The 24,329-nt window shown below is 42.1% G+C and overlaps 2 protein-coding genes across 2 annotated transcripts; one reads left to right on the forward strand and one right to left on the reverse strand.

Moving 5' to 3' along the window:
- On the reverse strand, positions 1–15,385 carry LOC124144822 (anaphase-promoting complex subunit 2-like). Its single transcript, XM_046514410.2, has 12 exons — positions 15,309–15,385; positions 13,985–14,435; positions 12,141–12,246; positions 10,278–10,410; positions 9,715–9,997; positions 8,147–8,264; positions 6,595–6,770; positions 5,425–5,711; positions 5,036–5,198; positions 3,949–4,044; positions 2,945–3,174; positions 1–1,973 (listed from the first exon to the last, which is right to left on the reverse strand). The coding sequence occupies exons 1-12, from the start codon at positions 15,381–15,383 to the stop codon at positions 1,764–1,766; spliced, it is 2,328 nt and encodes a 775-aa protein (XP_046370366.2). The 5' UTR covers positions 15,384–15,385; the 3' UTR covers positions 1–1,763.
- Positions 15,386–15,630: 245 nt separating this feature from the next.
- LOC124144823 (peptidyl-prolyl cis-trans isomerase-like 3) lies at positions 15,631–19,407 on the forward strand. The gene is made up of 6 exons (XM_046514411.2): positions 15,631–15,704; positions 16,037–16,111; positions 16,461–16,554; positions 16,848–16,915; positions 17,175–17,293; positions 18,278–19,407. The coding sequence occupies exons 1-6, from the start codon at positions 15,702–15,704 to the stop codon at positions 18,402–18,404; spliced, it is 486 nt and encodes a 161-aa protein (XP_046370367.1). The 5' UTR covers positions 15,631–15,701; the 3' UTR covers positions 18,405–19,407.
- Positions 19,408–24,329: the final 4,922 nt, after the last annotated feature.

Genomic DNA, 24,329 nt, shown 5'->3' on the forward strand with positions numbered 1-24,329 from the left:
CTACGCAATTGGAAGCATGACATGCATCAACCAAGTCAGCAAATCTGATCACATGATCCCGTTAGTCACCTCTTACAACAAGCATGGGTTGCTGAAGACCAGTTCTATCCCGGATCTTCACAGGTGGTTTCATAACAAGTAGATCTGAGAACCTTTGTACTTTGTAGCCCTATCACTGTGCAGTGACATACTTGTCAATAATGTCAGGATAGTGTGTAGCCCCATCACTGTGCAGTGACATACTTGTCAATAATGTCAGGATGGTGTGTAGACCCATCACTGTGTAGTGGCATACTTGTCAATAATGTCAGGATGGTGTGCCGCCCCATCACTGTGTAGTGACATACTTGTCAATAATGTCAGGATGGTGTGTAGCCCCATCACTGTGTAGTGGCATACTTGTCAATAATGTCAGGATGGTGTGTAGCCCCATCACTGTGTAGTGGCATACTTGTCAATAATGTCAGGATGGTGTGTAGCCCCATCACTGTGTAGTGACATACTTGTCAATAATGTCAGGATGGTGTGTAGCCCCATCACTGTGTAGTGGCATACTTGTCAATAATGTCAGGATGGTGTGTAGCCCCATCACTGTGTAGTGGCATACTTGTCAATAATGTCAGGATGGTGTGTAGCCCCATCACTGTGTAGTGGCATACTTGTCAATAATGTCAGGATGGTGTGTAGCCCCATCACTGTGCAGTGACATACTTGTCAATAATGTCAGGATGGTGTGTAGCCCCATCACTGTGCAGTGACATACTTGTCAATAATGTCAGGATGGTGTGTAGCCCCATCACTGTGTAGTGGCATACTTGTCAATAATGTCAGGATGGTGTGTAGCCCTATCACTGTGCAGTGACATACTTGTCAATAATGTCAGGATGGTGTGTAGCCCCATCACTGTGCAGTGACATACTTGTCAATAATGTCAGGATGGTGTGTAGCCCCATCACTGTGTAGTGGCATACTTGTCAATAATGTCAGGATGGTGTGTAGCCCCATCACTGTGCAGTGACATACTTGTCAATAATGTCAGGATCGTGTGTAGCCCCATCACTGTGTAGTGACATACTTGTCAATAATGTCAGGATGGTGTGTAGCCCCATCACTGTGCAGTGACATACTTGTCAATAATGTCAGGACGGTGTGTAGCCCCATCACTGTGTAGTGGCATACTTGTCAATAATGTCAGGATGGTGTGTAGCCCCATCACTGTGCAGTGACATACTTGTCAATAATGTCAGGATGGTGTGTAGCCCCATCACTGTGTAGTGACATACTTGTCAATAATGTCAGGATGGTGTGTAGCCCCATCACTGTGTAGTGGCATTCTTGTCAATAATGTCAGGATGGTGTGTAGCCCCATCACTGTGTAGTGACATACTTGTCAATAATGTCAGGATGGTGTGTAGCCCCATCACTGTGTAGTGATATACTTGTCAATAATGTCAGGATGGTGTGTAGCCCCATCACTGTGTAGTGACATACTTGTCAATAATGTCAGGATGGTGTGTAGCCCCATCACTGTGTAGTGACATACTTGTCAATAATGTCAGGATGGTGTGTAGCCCCATCACTGTGTAGTGACATACTTGTCAATAATGTCAGGATGGTGTGTAGCCCCATCACTGTGTAGTGGCATACTTGTCAATAATGTCAGGATGGTGTGTAGCCCCATCACTGTGTAGTGGCATACTTGTCAATAATGTCAGGATGCTGTGCCGCCCCATCACTGTGTAGTGACATACTTGTCAATAAAGTCAGGATGTTTTGGGAAGCCTGTAAACGCCGCCACTGTACAGTAATTTCTGTTCCTTGACCTTCCTGTCGAGGAAGACCTTGAGCTCCTGCACGTTACACTCTCCTGTGGTGGGACCTTGCATGGCGAACATCCTCAACATGCTGTGGATCCTCTCTAGCGGCAGACACTCCAAGTTCGTCAACATCCCCACGATATACGTCCAGAACACCTGCAGGTATGCAACATGCAAAATTAGAGTCCACAATATGAGCATGCTTTTATAGATATTTACCAAGATCATTTAGCATGCATGAATTATAGGAGTGACAACCCATTTTAACAAAGGCTTTTTGGTGATGGTTCAAAACATTGGTACTATTGCAATAGTATTGGGCACCTCTTCAAAATGCAGTTTTGCTTGGCTCTATTCAGCATGGCATCAAGTGAGTGAAAGAGATTGGTATAACACCGCTTTGTCCAGTATTTAAGTCACATCATGGAAAAACATTGACACAAGTTTAATAGTATTGCAACGAGTCTTCAAAATGCAGATTTCCTGGCTTTCATCAGAAAAGCATTAAGTGAGTGAGTATGATTTGACGCAGCTTTTAGCAACATTCCAGCAATATCACGCCAGGGGACACCAGAAATGGGCTTCACACATTGTACCCATGTTGGGAATCGAACCTGGATCTTCGGCGTGACGAGCGATCGCTTTAACCACTAGGCTACCCGACCGCCCCGAATAGCATTAAGAGAAAGAGTGAGTTTGGTTTTATGCCACTTTGAACAGTATTGCAGTCACATCATGGCGTGTCACAATCAGAGCAAATCTTGGATTCTATAATATGATTCTGGAATGCCTTAGATGACAAGTATGCAGTCTATGAAAGTGCATGGGAGTCAAGTGGTTATCATGGTTAATAGGGCGGTCGGGTAGCCTAGTGGTTAAAGCGTTTGCTCGTCACGCCAAAGACCCGGGTTTGATTCCAGACATGGGTACAATGTGTGAAGCCCATTTCTGGTGTCCCCCGCCGTGATATTGCTGGAATATTGCTAAAAGCGGCGTAAAACCATACTCACTCACTCACTCATGGTTAATATGACAGCCCTATGTTATAGATTAAGGGTGTCCCTAGATTCACATACTAAAGCAGCTACCCACAGGACCCCTTTAAACACTGAGTATGAGCTAAGCACCTGTAGTTCCTCCTCCCGCTGCTCCTGGGCCGACGCCATGGCTGACTCGGCCTCGTCATCATCCGCCCCCATCATGTCGTGTGTGCCAACCTTGTGCTCCTCCACCAGGACGAAGGTGTCCGGCACCTCCTCCTTCAGCAGCCCCTGACTCTGCCAGTACGTGATCTTTCGGCGCAGTGCCGACGCTGGCATCTGCAGCACGCTGCTCAACTCATCCACTGTCCATTTACCTGTAATCACCACAACAGTCCATACCAAACTTACTAGCCCAAACATTACTCTCAGCATCATTTTCAGTAGAATTTAGTATTATTATAAGGACTATTATTAGCTGAGCTTACAAGACTCAGTGTTACTGACTGTCAAAACATGTCATAATAAGACTGGGAAACAAACAAAGCTCCATCTGAGCCCACTGCTAGTGAATGCAGCACGGGAACAAGTGTTATGCTGAATATGACTTATGTTTCCCATATCCCATTTCTTATACTAGAAGCCATGTCCATCAACTCTGTACCACTGTATGCATCATAACTAAGGTTAAAACCATCACTAACGCACTGTGCATGACAATAATAACCTAACTATAGTAGGAATAACGTTATGCTTTATTCTGTAGTGATCTGTACTACTTCATCAGTAGATTTGATTATGTAAATACTGGCATGAGTTACCAACCTTGGCTCGGGTGCTATATGATGATGGAAGCAAGTACAGGGGAGATCACTGTGTGAGGTGGGGGGGTGGGACATGAGTTATCTCCCTTGATTCTGGAACTACATGCTGGCCACAATTACAGGGGAGATCACTGTGTGAGGTGGGTCGGGACATGAGTTATCTCCCTTGATTCAAAATTACATGCTGGCAGGAAGTATAAGGGGAGATCACTGAGTGAGACAGGGTGGGGCATGAGTTATCTCCCTTGATTCTGGAACTGCATGATGATGGCAGCATGTACCGGGGAGATCATGGTGCAAGAAGGGGTTGGAACATGAGTTATCTACCTTGACTCTGGAACTGCATGATGATGGCAGCATGTACTGGGGAGACAGAGAATGGCAGCACCTGTTCCTTCAGCTCAATCTCAATGTTCACCAGACCTGTCAGAGAGAGAGAGAGTGATTGTTGGCTGTATCACGGCTGGCAATCAGACTGTGACAAAATTTACTAACTGTCACTTTCAGGAGATTTTCCTCTGAACATATGAACTATTATCAGCTAAGATATTTATGCTGAAATCATTTTACTAGACTAACTAGGTCACGAACAGCACATCCATCTATACCATCAGTAGGGGTAGCCACAATAAGTTCCTTCTGTCAACGACTCCTCTTGGACAAGTGGTATATTTAATATAACAAAAGTACCAAAGAGCGTCGACTAGCAGACTAACGAACGTATCATGATGCGGGTCCCAGATGACAGCTAGGTAATCTGCACAAAGGATTGAATTATCTTTGTAAGACTTCAAGAATTTGCTGTCACTGTAGAGAGTCGGACAACCTGATCCATGTAGTCTCCTCTCACGACCATAATGCAACAGCATTTCAAAATATTCGTCCATCAGGCCGAGCGAATAGATGAAACACAGCATAGTGAGCAAGCAGATGGTCACATCAAACGCTGAAATATGCTCTAAATATTATGACTCCTTTACATCAATTTCTGCAAATCCCTAAAATAAACTACATCGAGTCCTGAAGACCCTCTGATGCGAACAATGGATTTCTTTGTAAAGAATGGCAGTAACACCTAAGTGGGGCTTATAGATGAGTGTTATGGCAGTAACATACCTAAGTGGGGTTTATAGCTGTGAGTTATGGCAGTAACATACCTAAGTGGGGTTTATCATTTGTTTATAGCTGAGTGTTATGGCAGTAACATACCTAAGTGGGGTTCATAGCTGTGAGTTATGGCAGTAACATACCTAAGTGGGGTTTATAGCTGTGAGTTATGGCAGTAACATACCTAAGTGGGGCTTATAGCTGAGTTTAATAGCAGTAACATACCTAAGCAGGGTTTATAGCTGAGAATTATGGCACTAACATACCTAAGTGGGGCTTATAGCTGAGCATTATGGCTTTAACATACCTAAGTGGGGCTTATAGCTGAGTGTTCTGTTTCCTTTCAGTGCTTCAAAACGTTTGGTGTAATTTTCCAGAGCTTTCTGCATTTCTTCTGGCAGAGTTATCTTCTCTTCTCTGAAGGCCGGCCAGAACTGGGCCGACAAGATCATGGCATTCATCTCAATATCCTGGAAAATGATAAATACAGCATTTCATCAACGAAAACAAAGTTCAACGGGTCAATTTCATAATACAATGAATACAATATTTACAGTATTACAGTTTGTTTCTTCAGACCCTTTTGAACAGTTTACAGGCCATTTTCTATACACCCATCTATACTGTGTGAATTGCCAAGTGGTCAATCAGCATCTTCGCCACCATCAATATCCCCTTTGTTGTTGCAGCACCCACCTCCTTAACCCCCATCTGGGCCTTCTCCTCAGTAATCCTGGTGTTGATCCTCTTGGAGTCAGCCACATCCTTCAGCATCACCTCGCAGTAGTGCAGCTGCGACTCCCCGAACCGCAGTTTCAGCAGCTCCAGGTAGCGCAGCTCACGCTCGATGTCGTACGTGAACTGGGTGAGGATGCGGTCAGCCAGCAGGGTGCGGTACTCGTTCACGAACAGCTCCTTGCTGCCATAGATGTTCACCAACATACTGATGATGTCCGACGCTCTCCGGCTCTTAGACGTTGTAGCTGGAAACATGAACATTTTGATGTCACAGTGAGTGAGTGAGTGAGTGAGTGAGTGAGTGAGTGAGTGAGTGAGTGAGCGAGTGAGCGAGCTGGGCTCTTAGACGTAGCTGGATGTCACAGTGAGTAAGTGAGTGAGTGAGTGAGTGAGTGAGTGAGTGAGTAAATGAGCGAGCGAGCTGGGCTCTTAGACGTAGCTGGTGATATGAACAGTTAGATGTCACATTAAATGAGTGAGTGAGTGAGTGAGTGAGTGAGTGAGTGAGTGAGTGAGTGAGTGAGTCATTCAGTCAGTCAGTCAGTTGGGTTTAACGCCTCTTTGAACAGTATTTCAGTTATATCATGGCGGGTCAGTTTGATGTGGGAGGAAAGCCTCAAGTAATGCTGTTATTAGAAATTTACCACATAGCTGACAAACCTAGAAACATAATCAGGGCAAACCCCGAAGATAACGAAGACTTAAGTTGGCATGTTATGTTATTTCAGAAATAGGTCTTCTCTTTCAAATAGACCCAGTGTGGATTTGTGTCACAGTCAACAGTATTCCAGCAACTTCACAGCAGCCTGCATATAACGTTGCCGCCCAGGAAAACCAGTGGTTGACAGCATGAGCAATGATCCACACTATTAGGGAATGATGACACATTACCATCTTCATCAGCCACGTGAGCACCGCAACCATCTAGCGCTCATCAGTCAACTCTTACAACAAGCATATACTGATTTCCCTGGCATATTTGCATCATGGGGAGTATGTTGGATTCAAAACTGCATCTCAAAACATTCCAGCAATAGCATCGTTCCCATGTGGGGAATCAAACCGGAGTCTTTAACATGATTAGAGAACACATTAACCACTTGGCTACCCCCACGCCCCTTATCTTACATGGATCAGCATCCACCGGGTCAGGCATCCAGTTCTGCCAGTCGTCACTCTCGTCGTCACTCTGCACTCCCTCGTCAAGCAGCAGAGGCTGTGACTTGACCAGCTCGTCCAGCAGCTCGTTACTCCCCTCGTCCGTCAAGCTGCTCACAATGCATCGCACCGTGTCATCCCGAGATCTGGAGTCAGAAACATAAAACTAATATTCTCCACACTAGTCAGAAGTATGGGTTTAGAAAATATTTTTATGAGTCATGGGTCCAAATATCACATTGGCAACCTTCGCCAGATCTGAATGCAGAGCATTTGGATACTTGATATGAGAGGTAAAGAGATTTGCATGCTTGGGAATATTCCTGTTCAAATTGTTGGTATTAAGAACTGAACCATGAATTTATTATACATATATTTCTGTTTTATTTCAGTGTTGATAAATGATATAATTCTGTCAAAAACTGGACAGCCAATGCCAACCAGTATCAGTTCATATCAGTCAGTAAGAGCCAATGTCAGAGAAACACCTTGACTTATATATAGGGGCTGTTTCAAAATATGAGTGAGTGTGAGTTGGGTTTCACGCCCCTTTGAACAGTATTACAGTTATATCACAGTGTGTAAGCTTAATGTGGGAAAAAAGAAAGAAGTGATGTCAACACCAGGGGTCCGGAAAATTTAAAATCCCAATCGGACATTTGCATTTAGGCCACGCCCCCTTCAAATAGCGTCATTTTAGTATGACTTTTCACACACATTACAAGTTGTTACGTATTCATAATATGATGAATCATTTCAATCTAAATTGTTTAATTCACCGGACAATTAATATCAAATAATATCATTTTTAGATATACATGGAAAACATACGTTTATTTCTGTTATAATAACGATCTGTTAACGTAGTGAACGGTCTAATTAATATTCATGAGTTAAATCTCCTCAAGTGTACGCGTTGTAACATTTGGATCGAGACTATTATCCCATATTTGGTTATCACGTGACCTCACGGGGAAAAGGGTTTTTTTAAACTAAAGATTATTTAAAAACAAGACAGAACTGTCTGTCGATCATGTCCGGTCAAAATTTAAGAATGTCCGGACAATACTTTTGAAAATGTCCGGACAGAAAAAATTAAATGTCCGGTAAGCAATATTTTAAACCGGACATTTGAGATTCCCAATCGGACATGTCCGGTGCATATGACGGTTTCCGGATCCCTGGTCAACACTCAAGTCCCTGATTACGAAGTCACCCAGGACTTGGTCTACAGAGTCAAAACCAGATTAATATGAATCTAGCTGACTGCTACCTTCAGGTTATGCCAGAAATGAACTTCTCACACTGTACTCATCTAAGGAATTGAGCCCTGACTTCCAACATGAACAGATGCCTAAACCACTAGGCCACTCTACTTGCCCCGTAGTGTCCTGGAGGTTTGCAGCTATAGTATTTGAATCTGGGACTCCATACATTCTTTACTTTAACCCTTGGGTCATCACAAGAACCTGCTGACTTTCATGTTTATTTCTAAGCATGTCTATGGTAGAAGAAGCAATACCTAAGATACTTGCGTACAGGTTCACACACCAGTTCCAGGATGACCCCTGCAGGGTCAAGGACTCTCAGAGATCTAATGGCAGCGATGTACGCAGTCAGAATATCGGCAGTGTTCACTCCTAAAAACAGAATTAACAATGACAAGTTGTTCCAACACATACTGCCATTTAAGATTTACTTTTCATATCTGAACACTGATCCTAAGAAAACATTTTCAAAAAGAGTTTCAAAATCAGACATGACCGCACATAAGAGGGGGTGTGCTTTGATGGGTGTTTAAGAGTGCTCCTTTGAACTCCAAGCATGTTAGCTGCTGACCAGTGAAACAATCAGGACTCTGGGAGTGGCACACATAAGGTAAGCAACTCACAGCCAATTGCACAATCTCCTTAAAATTAGATCTAGTCGTTCTGACATGACCTGTAATGTGAATCCCTCAGATCTTTGTTTAGCGGTAGCGAGAACTAAGATCTGATTTTAATAAGATTGCGTATTGCAGTGCCTGTGATGACTGGGCCCCCCTAGACTAACATCTAGTCTCTGAAATGAACATATCGTACATAAAAAAACAGTTGTTCAGTTATCTTAATAAAAATATAATAAAAAGGAGCCCAGTGACTCTCTTCATTTTCAGATACTGCAGTGATCTAGACTTGCCAAACATTATAGACTTGCATGAGCTGTATTTGATATATATTTGTATCAGGGTCTGTAAGACAGACTAGGGCCCCCTGTGCCTCACATTACAGTAAGCGGCAAATAGTCTACAACATGGGAAAACTGTGAGTTAAGTGGAATGGGTTAAGTGGAGAGTGAATGTCATTGCATGTGGCAGTTAGATATTCAAGCTCAAGCTCAACCCTCCATTGTGTCCTTAACTTTTTTATTCCTCAGGAGCTCAGTGCCCCATGGCTGAATATTTTTAACAGCTATGTTCACTAAATGGCATAATTTCAATTATTGTCAAGTAACATCCACAAGTACTTTTCACTCACTCTTAATTAGGTGTGGACTTACTGATAGTCTACGAGACTATATCATGTATATAAAAATGGATGACAGCAATACACATATAGCAGTATGACATCGAAAGCTGTAACAATAACACCAGTGGCTGGTGTTTGTTTGTTTGTTTGTTTGTTTGTTTGTTTGTTTGTTTAAAGCCACACTCAGCAATATTCCAGCCATATGACGGTGGTCTGTAAATAATCGAGACCAGACAATCCAGTGATTGACGTCATGAGCATCAATATGATGACATGCATCAACCAAGACAGGGAGCCTTACCGCCCGATCCCGTTAATCGCCTTACAGCAAGCATTGTCACCTTTTACAGTAGGCATTGTCGCCTCTTACTGCAATCATTGTCGCCTCTTACGGCAAGCTTGGGTTGCTGAAGACCCATTCTGAACAGGATCTTCACGTGTCGACAGCACATGCATCCATCCACATCACTGGGGTACAGTGACACACAATCAGCACCGTCACACCTTATAACCACCCATTATCATCTAGTCGGTCCTGACAAGCACATGGTAATGGGGATGCTGTGACGTGTGTCCTCCTCACCTGGGTGTAGCAGCCTATTCTCCAGTGCCCCTCTCAAGGAAGACACCAGGTGGGAGCGGAAGTCTGTCTTGTCCAGGCACACTTTCAGGTCCATGATTGCTGGCTCGGACTCGGGAAACTCAATGATGATATTAAACAGTTGGTCTATCAATGCCTTGGCATATGTCTCGTACAGGAAGTGAAGTAGTCTCCCCTTGAATGCTGATATACATTCTGGTCCGGAGCTTGTCCGATTGCCTGCGTAGATGATGTTGAGCCATCCAAGCACTTTACTGTCAAGCCACTGGGACAAAACAGTTGACATTGAATAAACACATCTTTTCTATTAGGCTTCCAGCTAAATACTGCTAATCATGGTCAAAAGATTTAAATAAGGAGAGTGTTGAGTTTATTAAGGCAACTCTCCACATTGTCAGTCAAATTAACGAACAGAACTTGTTTTAAAGTCTTCGACGGGGAAGTTGGAAGAACATGAATCTCACCCAAGAAATGTCTCCTGCGAAGCCAGTTTGGATGATAAAACAACAAACACACACTCTCATCATGTCTTCATCCCATCTCACCTTCTGCAGCGTGTCCAAGTATGATGTCTCGTAGTTGCCCTTACACGTGTCCTCAATGTGGTGCTTGATCTGTTCATGCACAGTGGTGGTCACAGCTGCCCCAGATATCCGCTCCAGGATACCCATGTCGTCACTGCAAATACCCATCTCATTAAGGATGTCCCCATTTAATGCCTGTTTTAAACTGCTAGCCCACTGAGATACCATGCCACAGTTTAAAATGGATACCCCACTCAGTCGCCAAGCCAACAAGTCCTTGTCTTATGCCCTTAATGCTGAGCGCCAAGCAGATTAACAAGAAGTACCATCTTTTAATGTATTTTCGCATGACACCGTAGGGGATCGAACCACCGGCCTTCCACACAGGTACGACATATGCATAACCGTAACACTACCAGTGAGTGAGTGAGTTGGGTTTAAAGCCGCTTTTAACAGTATTCCAATTATATCATGGCGTGTCAGCTTAATGTGGGAAGAAAGCCCCAAGTGATGCAAGTCTCTGACATTTACCACTTCGGTGAAACCCACGAGCACGGTTATGGTGATGACAAACCTAGAAACATAATCAGGGTGAACCGGGATTCGAACCCACAATCATAGGTTTCTGGCGTGCCCAAGGGACGCAACTCTGCACAGCAAATCGCGGTGCCTTAGACGACTGGGCCATCCCTGCCCCCATAACCCAATAACAATACAATAACAATACAATAACAGTAGGCTGACAATATTTTACCACCATTAGACCACACATTTTATATCTTTCATGTCACGAGCCTGTGGCCCCTACTGTAAAGCTGCCAGTACAAATAAAACATAAAAATATTAATTTTTATTATGTGTCCCACTAGTAATATAGACCCTCTTATACCATGGTATACAATACAAAATGTTATATATAAATTCCATGTCTACATCACTATCAGTGATTCAAGAGGCCACCTGCAGTTTTAACTCCACGGCGGATGACTTTCATCATATAAACTTATAAATGATTGACATATATTTTTTTTCGACCGACCTTGTAAGGAAAAGATGGAATAAATCTGGGAAACATGAAATAAAAAAAGTGTGGCTGTACAATCTAGAAGCCTCAATAAGACAATCTTGTGAGGACATAAAGACCAACAATGCATCATTTATTCCTCTTGTTATGAGGTGATTTCCAATTTGAAAAGCAAAGGTTACATGGTTAACCTTGAAATCAGTTTTTACGGAATTAAATCATGAAATCAGCAAATAAACTCAAAAGATCCATGAATAATCAATAAATTATATTGAAACACACAAGATTAGGTCAACAATAATAAAAGGCAATAGATTGGCCTGCATGGATGAAATAAGTGGTGGCAGCAATATTTAACAGGCCCTATAATATTTATCTGTGCACTCTTAAATTCTAGATTTAAGTAACTGCAGAATGTTTTGAAAGCAGTACATGCTCTGTTCTTGGATCCGGAGTAGTGATGGAAGCTGGCATGAATCTGGGTGTTTTTCAACAGGTATCCAATCCCAACTTTGGAGTGTAGATCATGTAGATAAGAAGCAAGTGAGGTCATGAAAAGCCTCGAGTCTCCCTCGTCTCGGAATTACATTAGTAACATCAGCCTTCTAGAAACTGTCACATAAGGAAACTTCTCAAATGATGAAGCTTGCTATGGATGTTTACAAGAAAGGGTGGTAACTCTAAATCACACTTCGGGTGCTGATTGGCCACTACAGCACTCAATATTTTACGAGTGCCTCAGTCATTTGCTGCCAATGACTATCACTAGAAATAAACCCTACAACTATCTCAATGCCACATAACACTGTCACATAACACTGTCAATCACATAACACTGTATATCACCATGATTCACTTACAGTTTACTGTTAACTGCATGAAATTTCTCCATGATGTCCTGACATCGACAGCTGTCCGACTCTTCAGCGCATCCATTACATGACCCAAGATCTTCATCTTCCCCTTCTGCCAACAGAGCATGTCAAATCAGCAACCTAAAACCTTTATCCGAAAGATGAAGAAGTAAAACCTACTGCCTTACCTTACAACTACCCATGGCATTACCCCGATAAATGAGCACAATCAAGTGTACAGTATTCAACAACTTTTTAACATGTTTAACTCAAACAAATTCCAACTCTGATGCTGTTCCAAATATCTTGCCAACCAGAAATATATACTGGGATTACATATGTTAAAACAGGGGAGATTGAAAATCATAAGCAACTTTTTTCAGGAACGACAGAAGTTGTAGTCTAGAAGAAATTTTCATTTGGAAATAACAAAATGCCCACATACTCCCCCTGCATGTGCATCAAGTGACATTCTATACGTCAATAATTTCTGCACCATCATTGCATTTTTACAACTAAAACAACATCTTTCTGTGAGAGCGACAGGGGCTAACCAGCCTAATACATTGAAAAGCTTCATGGAGAAATTCTGAAAGGTTTGGCCCTGGAAACAACATCATTTGAACTTGTTGCCTTGGAAAAGCAAAATATGAAAGTTAAAAAAATTCAAAGGCATCAGTTCAACACTTGTCTGATGTGTTTAAACAAAGTTTTAAAAAAATATAAGGAAAGGTTTATAACTTATGCTCTTAAAATGAACCCCATCTTCATTTGAACAAATGCAAAATTATTCAAAACAAGAACCATAACTCTGTCATATTTTAATTGTCATTGGTTTTAAAACTTGACAACATATTCATCACAAATCATGCTAATGTGATATCATCTAAATGTCATCCATAATGGTTTCCGAGAACTCGCAGTACTGTGCAACAACTCTGTAAAATATGAATTATTGATGACTGTTTAACATATATATATCCCTTAATCATGATGATGTATGTAAAATGTCATCCCTCTCTGCATAGCAGTCGCAGAGAAATTCGGTCACATTTTGGGGTACACCATGTCCACAAACACAAGGCAAGGGACATAACTCTGTAAAATATTAATTCCAGTGCTAAGGTTTCAAACTTGATTTATATATGTATCTGTTAATGATGTATGCAAAATGTCATCCTTGCACAAGTTGTATCCATTTGTCCCCATTGTAGATGTCATGCACCATGCCCAAGAGATGAACCATTGTTAACCAAGAGCCACGACTAAATCTTTTCTGATAATTTTTTAACTCGATCATATTTTTATCCTTTAAACATGTTAAAAGGAAACAACACTCAAAATTTGAAAGTATTGAAATATTGATCAGATTTTTCTTTGCGCATTCAAATTTTGCTAATTATGGACTATAATCTCGATTGGTTTGACTTGTGTTCAGAGCAAGGCGACATCTATTGGACATGTCGGATAATTGAAGAATGAGAAGCTGTGTATCATAACAAAGCATATACAGTAAAGAGCTGCAGCCAAAGTTCAGGTAATTCAGGTAAACGAACAGATCAAAAAATGAGAAATTTGAGATATATTATCACTAGATATGACGATTTACCATTTAAGGTTTCCCAAAAAAACTTGGCTCCAGTGACAATGGACGGACAGAGCCCAAAGAATAATACACTGGTCTTAGTCATGAATACATTTGACCTAAGTGACTGACACAACAAACTCTGTACCATCTAATCATTGTTTGGTGTCTGACAATGTGACGCGCACAGCATGACAAACACCATACTGCTGTGGGAAATACATAATTTCCAATCATAAAACAACAAACAAACAGCAGGAGTTACCTTCATCATCTGCACTTGTGTGATGAAAAACTTTAAATGCCTCAGAATAAAACTTCTCTACAACTGTCAAAAACGTTTTGGGAACAGTAAAGAAGATGACAGCTTTGTAGAAGGTGACCACTAGGGCTGATATTCCCTGTGTAGATTGTCCATCAGCCTCCATCTTGTCCCTCCGCATCACCTCCAGCCTTTGTAGACTTGCCGAGTATGAGGATGTGATGCCATGGAGATATGTCACAGCTTTGTACAGCTGGCCACATGGCTTGCAGCCATCTGTTTCTGCAGGTATAAAGTGTCTCCAGAACTCTGGCCCCACTCTGTGTCGGAGATCCTGCTGTAATGTTTCCAGGAACCATTCTTCTATGATGTGGTCCACACCCTCTTGCTTCATGACTTCAAGGGCATTCTGGAAGTCTGACTCAGGACCTGGGCGAGGTGATTCTACAAGTGCCTAAAGAACCAAATCTGCAATTATTGTTGTTATACATAATTATTCCTCAGTGACTTCATCTGCACTTAAGTCATCATTTATATCATCGGCAACAATGCAGTTTACCGGGCGCAGCCCAAGCTCAAGCTCTTCCATCCGCTCAATTACCGCGCTATAGTGCCACTGCTGTCTCGCCTCCGGTGACTCTCGCTTCACGATCCAACGATCGGTCTTAGGGAAACTTACACGTCCTTACGATCCAACACCCGTTTTCGGTCTTAGGGAAACTTACACGTCTTTAAGATCCAAAACCCCTTTTCGGTCCTTACGGTAAGCTTGCTTTGAGCAAGGATTAGCCAATAATTCTAAACTTTTCAAGCTTTAATCTGTTTAATCCGATTGGTCGGTCATGTTGACATAAATAATGGCGCGTGTTGTTACAAGAAAAGATGAATGAGAGAGCGGAACATGACGTCATATGCGTGCGCAATTCATTGTTTACTGAATTACGCATGCATGTTATAATGGAATGCTAATGACCCGTTAAACGAGCACTGTCAACATGTGATAGCGCTCGTGGTCCAGTGGTTATTAACGCATTAAGTAACAAAGACAGTGAGCCGGCGAAGCGCGTTCGAGCCCCCACAGCGCTAATTGGATCTGAAATAGTGCGCCCGGTAAAGTCCACCACTCCCATATCATCTGCTATTAGTATCTGATGTTTTGCTAAGGTGATTTTAGCCTGTACACACTGACAGACAGAAACAGAGCATCATCTGTATATCTAGTCAAAGTAATTGTTATTTACAGCGAATAAGTCTTTGGTGGTGTACAATGTAAAGATGATTAAAACTACTAAATCGTATAATAACATCCGACATATTGTTACCATACATTTTCGTTTGTTGGCGTCAGGACTGCAGATATAACACCCCATGCCTTGTTCAAAACGTCTACATTTGCCGCCATGTTGAATACTCTTCCACGGTAAGATTAAAAGTTAACTTCCAATATGATTCGCGGAGCTGTAAATTAATAGAATACCTCCGATCGTAAACACGCTAAAAAAGGGCCGCCCATAGCACAATCTATATTTATCAAATCAGTGGATAGGAAATTAATCATACAAATTAAACTTGGTCTGATATTTGACATAGATTAAGAAAAATCGTATTTCGGAGACAATTATGCTTTTTATATTTCCCAATGTCATTTCCACTTCCGGACTTCAGCGTGGGAGGTACGAATTGCAGATGATCATAGGATTGTTCAGACAGTAAATGGAAGATGGTACGTTAGACAAATAAGCGACAGTGTACATTTCTACCATAGTCTTTTGTTCTAATTTAATATATTGATCCATCAATTCACACGGTGATGCATTTAACACAATAAGCAACTCGGCCAGCTGGTGATAACTGGTTCTCTGCCCTCACCCTAAAAAACTGACACCACCCAGCCAGATAAAAAAAAAATCCTGGTTCTAGGTGCTTATTAGTGAAATGTCAGGTGCGAATATTTGATGTCATAAACAATAAACAGTTTAAATTACTACATTTTGATGTACACTATCCAATGATTTGTCAAACATCGATAAATTGTAAATTCCTTCACAATTTCAGTCAGTCACTCTACACACAGACCTGGGAGACATGAAGCTCGAGCTGTTCATTGAGCAGTGCCCAAAGACTTGTGAAGTAGGCACAGTTATATCATGTATATGATTGTATTATCAGAACTGTTTTTCGAGGGTTCTAATGTCACACATTTATACTAATAGGCAGATGTAGTATGTGAATGTACTTTGTGGGTTTCACAGACACAGAAAGGTCACTCCTAATTGTATAAAGAGGTTATTCATCCATATATCTTATCCTTACTTATCATCTTATTATTTTAGTTTCATGGAAATGCACTTTCCTGCATCTATCATGAACTATTTCAACTTAGAAATCTTATTTATTTAATGATTTACAGTTTTATTGTTCTTGTCTGTACTTAACATGACTTAGCCAATGACTTTTGATTTGACTGTTTAACTTCTAGAACTTCCTCGCCCTCTGTGCCAGCAACTACTATGATGGATGTATATTTCACAGAAACATCAAGGGATTTATGTTGCAGACTGGCGATCCCACAGGTAATGACCTCTGAGTAATAATTAACTCAGATCAAATATTTTGTAAATGTAATGATTCAATGTTCTGTGCATCACAGTATTCTGTCCTATGAACATGATGAAATTAGTGTTGTATTGGTTGGTCATGTATCAGTACATGTATACATGGTGTAGTGACCTTGAGTTAATTCTATTACTTGATCTGATAGACCTATACAATAAGTGAAAGTCCTCTCATCCATTCATTAACCTTCCTGCTTGGTTTAGAAACACAATACTACAATGTGCTACACTATTTCCTCCACTATGATCAGGTACTGGAAAGGGAGGCACCAGCATTTGGGGGCAACACTATGAAGATGAACTCAGAGATGCATTGAAAGTGAGAACTCTTGTCTATCTAAATTTGGTTTGAACCAAACATATTAGCACAAGGTTTCAAGTTTATGATTTAAACATGCATAAACATGATAAATCCATAAAATAGAAATTTGTCCTTGTTTATTTTTAAGAAAACTCGCATCACTTGTACATGTTATTGTGCTTGTAAATGTACCCAGTGAGGCCCTGTTAAGGTGATATAAATATATGACCACACAATGCCATTTAGAAATGTGCATTTTTGTATTTTCATTTTACAGCATAACACAAGAGGCATTTTGTCATCAGCAAACAATGGCCCTGATACAAATGGATCACAGTTTTTCCTAACATACTCAAAACAACCTCATCTGGATATGAAATACACAGTCTTTGGAAGGTGAGGAAACTACCCAAGTTTTGCAGTTCCTTCACGCCAGAGCAGAAAAGATCCCAAGCCCCACATTGCTTGTCTCCTTGAACTTGTGATTCCAGAACTAGATAGGTCCCCAGCACCGCATGCTTGTCTCCTTGAACTTGTGATTCCAGAACTAGATAGGTCCCCAGCACCGCATGCTTGTCTCCTTGAACTTGTGATTCCAGAACTAGATAGGTCCCCAGCACCGCATGCTTGTCTCCTTGAACTTGTGATTCGAGAACCAGATAGGTTCCCAGCACCGCATGCTTGTCTCCTTGATCTTGTGATTCCAGAACTAGATAGGTCCCCAGCACCGCATGCTTGTCTCCTTGATCTTGTGATTCCAGAACTAGATAGGTCCCCAGCACCGCATGCTTGTCTCCTTGAACTTGTGATTCCAGAACAAGATAGGTCCCAAGCACCGCATGCTTGTCACCTTGAACTTGTGATTCCAGAACTAGATAGGTCCGCAGCACCGCATGCTTGTCTCCTTGAACTTGTGATTCCAGAACTAGATAGGTCCCCAGCACCGCATGCTTGTCTCCTTGAACTTGTGATTCCAGAACTAGATAGGTCCCTAGCACCGCATGCTTATCCCCTTGAACTTGTGATTCCAGAACTAGATAGGTCCGCAGCACCGCATGCTTGTCCCCTTGAACTTGTGATTCCAGAACTAGATAGGTCCGCAGCACCGCATGCTTGTCACCTTGAACTTGTGATTCCAGAACTAGATAGGTCCCCAGCACCGCATGCTTGTCTCCTTGAACTTGTGATTCCAGAACTAGATAGGTCCGCAGCACCGCATGCTTGTCTCCTTGAACTTGTGATTCCAGAACTAGATAGTTGTTACGAGTTACAAAAAGTAATGATCTGGATGCTTCTTCTCTTGTACGTCTAATGCAAAATACTTTCCTGTTTGAAAATGTTTTCTTTGGAATAGTGTTTGAATGAAGTGTTGTGTTTCAGAGTGATTGATGGCTTTGATACACTGGACGCCCTGGAGAAACTTCCGGTAAACGAGAAGACATTCAGGCCAACAAGTGACATCAAGATCCGAGATATCACTATTCACGCTAACCCTATGGCTGGATGATAATAAACCGTTGTGTCATTGGGATCAGTATCATGTCAGGCGGGTCTTGCTTCACAGCTGTTTTACGTTCAAGATTATGGCACTGATATAGCAATAGCTATCTGTGGCTGCTTGTACTATTTTGGACTAATGTCGCCTTTACAGTGCTAGCCTCTGAAATAACATGACTGTTTAACATGGATACCCCACTCAGTACACAGTATTCTGACTCTGACCCAATCAGTCCATGTTCTTTTTTAAGAGGGGCGGTCGGGTAGCCTAGTTGTTAAAGCGTTCACTTGTCACACTGAAGACCCAGGTTCGATTCCCAAAATGGGTACAATGTGTGAAGCCCATTTCTAGTGTTCCCCGCCGTGATATTGCTGGAATATTGCTAAAAGTGTCATTAAACCATACTCACTCACTCACTCACTGACTCACTCTTTTTAAAGAAGAAAATAAAATATAATAAATATTGCTTTTTTCCACCTACCAATGAGGAATGTTTAACAAATACAAGAAACCAAACATTCTGTCAAATCCCATGTTTGCCGAAATTATTATACATTAGGTAACTTCTATTTGAAAAACTAAACAATGCAGCATTAGTGGGTTTGCATTTGATTTCTTTTCCTATTTCAATGGAGTAGTTCATCTACAAAATGTCTTCTACATTCGATCGTTTCACTGATATGGACTACAAGTCATAGTGGGAGTCATGTTTATGTGAAACTGGACTCTCCTCTAAACTCGGTACAGCCATAGCTCTTTCCCAGCTGAGAGTGTTATGGAGCAATGGAGCCTTTCTTACTAGTGATGTAGTGATTGGTCCTAATCAGTGATTGGTTGGTTGCTCTGTCCATGTGCAGTGATTGGTTGTTAGTGAAGGCAGCATGTGGGAAGCTGGATTCATGGGGGTTAATGTCATGGGAGCACTGTACATCATGTCATTATATCAGTAACATGTAAATATATGTACATATATATGTGTGTGTACAAAATTGAAAATAAATCTTTAAACATCTCTAGAGTTGTTTTGTCTTGACATTAGTATGGGTGTTTATCTGCCAGGATTTACCTGGGGCGGTGGGGTAGTCTAGTGTTTGAAGCGTTCACTCATCATGCCAAAGACCCAAGTTTGATTCCTCTCATGTGTACCATGTGTGAAGACTATTTGTGGTGTCCCCGGCCGTGATATTGATGATATATTGCTAAAAGTGGCGTAAAACCAACCTCACTCACTCAAGAATTTACCACAGGAATCTAACGTAATATATACTGAAAAATACATAGCAATTTACAATTGAGTTTTCCCTTTCAAAATGAAGGCTTTAAGATTTAGATGAACTTATACTGTAATTGTCACACCATAAAATGTCCATCTACTCTAGTAATTAGGTTGGAAGGTTTTGCAGGAAACGTTACGTTTTTTTCACTGCAATATTTTTTATGATCATATTTTCTAGAAACAAACTATCACATATGCAGATAAGGTCTGACCTATTCTACTGTAAGTAAGATATATTATTATCAAAAATATATTATTGTTTGCATTCAGCCTAAAATTTGCATCATTGCGAGCCGTTCAATGGACATGCCAGTTCAGTTTTGGTGTCAGGATATGGGACCCCACACATTAACCGGGGGCACAGTTGTCGGATGCACCGCGATTAAGCTGTGCAGAGTTGTGTCCCTTGGCACGCCAGAAACCTATGATTGTGGGTTCAAATCTCAGTTCGCCCCCATTATGTTTCTAGGGTTGTAAACACCATACCCTTGCTCGTGGGTTTCACCGAAGTGGTAAACGTCTGAGACCTGCATCACTTCGGGCTTTCCTCCCACATTAAGCTGACACGTCGCGATATAACTAATACTGTTAAAAGTGGCGTTAAACCCAACTCACTCACTCACCTGACATTAATCTTATTATGAGCCCTGTTCCTCTGTTTGATTATGAGTCTTGGTCTATCAGCTGCAGACCCCTGGTCCATGGTTTGATAATGAGTCATGGTCTATCAGCTGCAGACCCCTGGTCCATGGTTTGATAATGAGTCTTGGTCTATCAGCTGCAGACCCCTGGTCAGTAGTTTGATTTATGAGTCTTGGTCTATCAGCTGCAGACCCCTGGTCCATGGTTTGATAATGAGTCTTGGTCTATCAGCTGCAGACCCCTGGTCAGTAGTTTGATTTATGAGTCTTGGTCTATCAGCTGCAGACCCCTGGTCCATGGTTTGATAATGAGTCTTGGTCTATTTTCTGCAGACCCCTGGTCAGTGGTTTGATTTATGAGTCTTGGTCTATCATCTGCAGACCCCTGGTCCATGGTTTGATAATGAGTCATGGTCTATCAGCTGCAGACCCCTGGTCCATGGTTTGATAATGAGTCTTGGTCTATCAGCTGCAGACCCCTGGTCAGTAGTTTGATTTATGAGTCTTGGTCTATCAGCTGCAGACCCCTGGTCCATGGTTTGATAATGAGTCTTGGTCTATCAGCTGCAGACCCCTGGTCAGTAGTTTGATTTATGAGTCTTGGTCTATCAGCTGCAGACCCCTGGTCAGTGGTTTAATTTATGAGTCTTGGTCTATCAGCTGCAGACCCCTGGTCAGTGGTTTAATTTATGAGTCTTGGTCTATCAGCTGCAGACCCCTGGTCCATGGTTTGATAATGAGTCTTGGTCTATTTTCTGCAGACCCCTGGTCAGTGGTTTGAATTATGAGTCTTGGTCTATCATCTGCAGACCCCTGGTCCATGGTTTGATAATGAGTCATGGTCTATCAGCTGCAGACCCCTGGTCCATGGTTTGATAATGAGTCTTGGTCTATCAGCTGCAGACCCCTGGTCAGTAGTTTGATTTATGAGTCTTGGTCTATCAGCTGCAGACCCCTGGTCCATGGTTTGATAATGAGTCTTGGTCTATCAGCTGCAGACCCCTGGTCAGTAGTTTGATTTATGAGTCTTGGTCTATCAGCTGCAGACCCCTGGTCCATGGTTTGATAATGAGTCTTGGTCTATTTTCTGCAGACCCCTGGCCCATGGTTTGATAATGAGCCTTGGTCTATCAGCTGCAGATCCCTGGTCAGTGGTTTGATTTATGAGTCTTGGTCTATCATCTGCAGACCCCTGGTCCATGGTTTGATAATGAGTCTTGGTCTATCAGCTGCAGACCACTGGCCCATGGTTTGATAATGAGTCATGGTCTATCAGCTGCAGACCCCTGGTCCATGGTTTGATAATGAGTCTTGGTCTATCAGCTGCAGACCCCTGGTCAGTAGTTTGATTTATGAGTCTTGGTCTATCAGCTGCAGACCCCTGGTCCATGGTTTGATAATGAGTCTTGGTCTATCAGCTGCAGACCCCTGGTCAGTAGTTTGATTTATGAGTCTTGGTCTATCAGCTGCAGACCCCTGGCCCAGGGTTTATTATGAGTCTGGGTCTATCAGCTGCAGACCCCTGGACCAGGGTTTGATAATGAGTCTTGGTCTATCAGCTGCAGACCCCTGGCCCAGGGTTTATTATGAGTCTGGGTCTATCAGCTGCAGACCCCTGGTCAGTGGTTTGATTTATGAGTTTTGGTCTATCAGCTGCAGACCCCTGGTCCATGGTTTGATAATGAGTCTTGGTCTATCAGCTGCAGACCCCTGGTCAGTAGTTTGATTTATGAGTCTTGGTCTATCAGCTGCAGACCCCTGGCCCATGGTTTGATAATGTGCCTTGGTCTATCTTCTGCAGACCCCTGGTCAGTGGTTTAATTTATGAGTTGGTCCATCAGCTGCAGACCCCTGGTCCATGGTTTGATAATGAGTCTTGGTCTATCAGCTGCAGACCCCTGGTCAGTGGATTGATTTATGAGTCTTGGTCTATCAGCTGCAGACCCCTGGTCAGTAGTTTGATTTATGAGTCTTGGTCTATCAGCTGCAGACCCCTGGCCCATGGTTTGATAATGTGCCTTGGTCTATCTTCTGCAGACCCCTGGTCAGTGGTTTAATTTATGAGTTGGTCCATCAGCTGCAGACCCCTGGTCCATGGTTTGATAATGAGTCTTGGTCTATCAGCTGCAGACCCCTGGTCAGTGGATTGATTTATGAGTCTTGGTCTATCAGCTGCAGACCTCTGGTCAGTGGATTGATTTATGAGTCTTGGTCTATCAGCTGCAGACCCCTGGTCAGTGGATTGATTTATGAGTCTTGGTCTATCAGCTGCAGACCCCTGGTCCATGGTTTGATAATGAGCCTTGGTCTATCTTCTGCAGACCCCTGGTTAGTGGTTTGATTTATGAGTCTTGGTCTATCAGCTGCAGACCCCTGGTCCATGGTTTGATTTATTATTGGTTGTGAGCAGACGCATATTGTTTTCTTGGAACCAAACGCTCCAAGACGCTTTAGTAAACACATTTAATCCTTAAGGTAGCAACAACATTGATGATGCGACGTTTGCAACGTGCTGAACGTGTCATAGGCATGTTGCACACATCAGAATATTGTTGCCCAAACGCTGCATGTTTCTCAATCTGTCACCAAGGGTAACAACTCCAGCCTAGGACAGATTTGTCACAACGATGGCATTAAGAAATCGGTTGCAAACTGCCACTCAGATGAAGGAACAGTTGCAACAGGCAACTGGTGTCAGAGAACATGCCTGGAGAGAACATGATGCGACATCGTCTGTACAGATGGCATTTGCTTGCATGGCATTCACGTGTCATCCCACAACTTACTGCACGTCATTTGAATCAGAGGCATCGGTGGTGTGGGGAAAGTGTAATATATTTCGTGGTGGTTCTGTTATGACCTTGTACGCCATTATCTATTGCGAGGACAGTTAAATGTTGCTGTTGGTAATCTAAACACACGAGGCTACACAGATTATATATTAGAAACACAGAAACAGAAACACACTCGTTCATGTTTAGCTATCGTAAGTCAAAATGATACTTCATCTCAAAGTGCTTTACCGATAGTGAATCCATATGGAAAAAAAGAGGTGCCAATACGATTTTCTTGCATGTAATATATTGGAGCCTTTCCTTTGAATTGAGGATATGTGGTATATTATCAGGCACCATTTGACAAGGGTTTATTTCAGTTGAATTGGGAATGCCGAGGACCTCTTCCGGTTGCTGTATAGCCTCTGGTATTTACTTTGGCTCGACCCGTGAAGATGCCGGGGTAGAATAGGTCTTCAGCAACCCACGCTTGCCGTAAAAGACGACTATGCTTGTCGTAAAAGGCGACTAACGGGATCGGGTGGTCAGGCTCGCTGACTTTGTTGATGCATGTCATCGATCCCAATTGCGTAGATCGATGCTCATGACATCAATCACTGGACTGTCTGGTCCAGACTCCATTATTTACAGACCGCCGTCATATAGCTGGAATATTGCTGAGTGCGGCGTAAAACAACAAACAGAAACAAACAAACAATACTCTGGCTCCACCAGTTTGCGAAATAGGACATCTATGATTTAGCATCCAAAACGATCGAAAGCTCTCATCATCGTTCTTTGGCTGAAACTTTCAATTCACAATAGTACAATTTGTAACATGACGTGTTTGGATAAATTATGCTGCACTCATACAGGCGGCTGAAAATATAATTAAAACGCCCGATGGACATGGGTTTGTTGTATCCAGAAACAAAACATAACCCTCACTATGTCATCATGTAATTCCACAGCATGTCAATGTATATGTAATATTGCACTCCGCGGTGAACGCATAAGACTTTCAATGCAATGGTCAAGAAAACATTTTACAACAGTGATATTGTTTTATTTTATTTTATTACATTTCCGATCATATTTAACATTTCAATGTCATACATAAGTGTGCGTAAAGTAGTTGTTACATTTATCATAATAATAATACATCATCGTTTGTAGAGGGTTTCAAATTTATAAATGTAAAGAAGACTAGAAGGCATAATTACAATTTGAAATGCAATCAAAA

This window comes from Haliotis rufescens, unplaced genomic scaffold (genome assembly GCF_023055435.1).
Source record: "Haliotis rufescens isolate VD_foot unplaced genomic scaffold, xgHalRufe1.0.p SCAF_8, whole genome shotgun sequence".
NCBI lineage: Eukaryota > Metazoa > Mollusca > Gastropoda > Lepetellida > Haliotidae > Haliotis > Haliotis rufescens.

Excerpts from the sequence above, each read along its gene's own strand:
- LOC124144822 (XM_046514410.2), bottom strand. The coding sequence starts at position 15,383 with ATGGCGGCAAATGTAGACGTTTTGAACAAGGCATGGGGTGTTATATCT. Across the intron at positions 5,712-6,594 it reads CCCGGTGGATGCTGATCCAT|CTACAACGTCTAAGAGCCGG; the intron begins GTAAGATAAGGG and ends TCATGTTTCCAG. Across the intron at positions 5,199-5,424 it reads CCCAGATGGGGGTTAAGGAG|GATATTGAGATGAATGCCAT; the intron begins GTGGGTGCTGCA and ends ATCATTTTCCAG.
- LOC124144823 (XM_046514411.2), top strand. Across the intron at positions 16,112-16,460 it reads AGTGCCCAAAGACTTGTGAA|AACTTCCTCGCCCTCTGTGC; the intron begins GTAGGCACAGTT and ends TTTAACTTCTAG. Across the intron at positions 17,294-18,277 it reads AAATACACAGTCTTTGGAAG|AGTGATTGATGGCTTTGATA; the intron begins GTGAGGAAACTA and ends GTTGTGTTTCAG.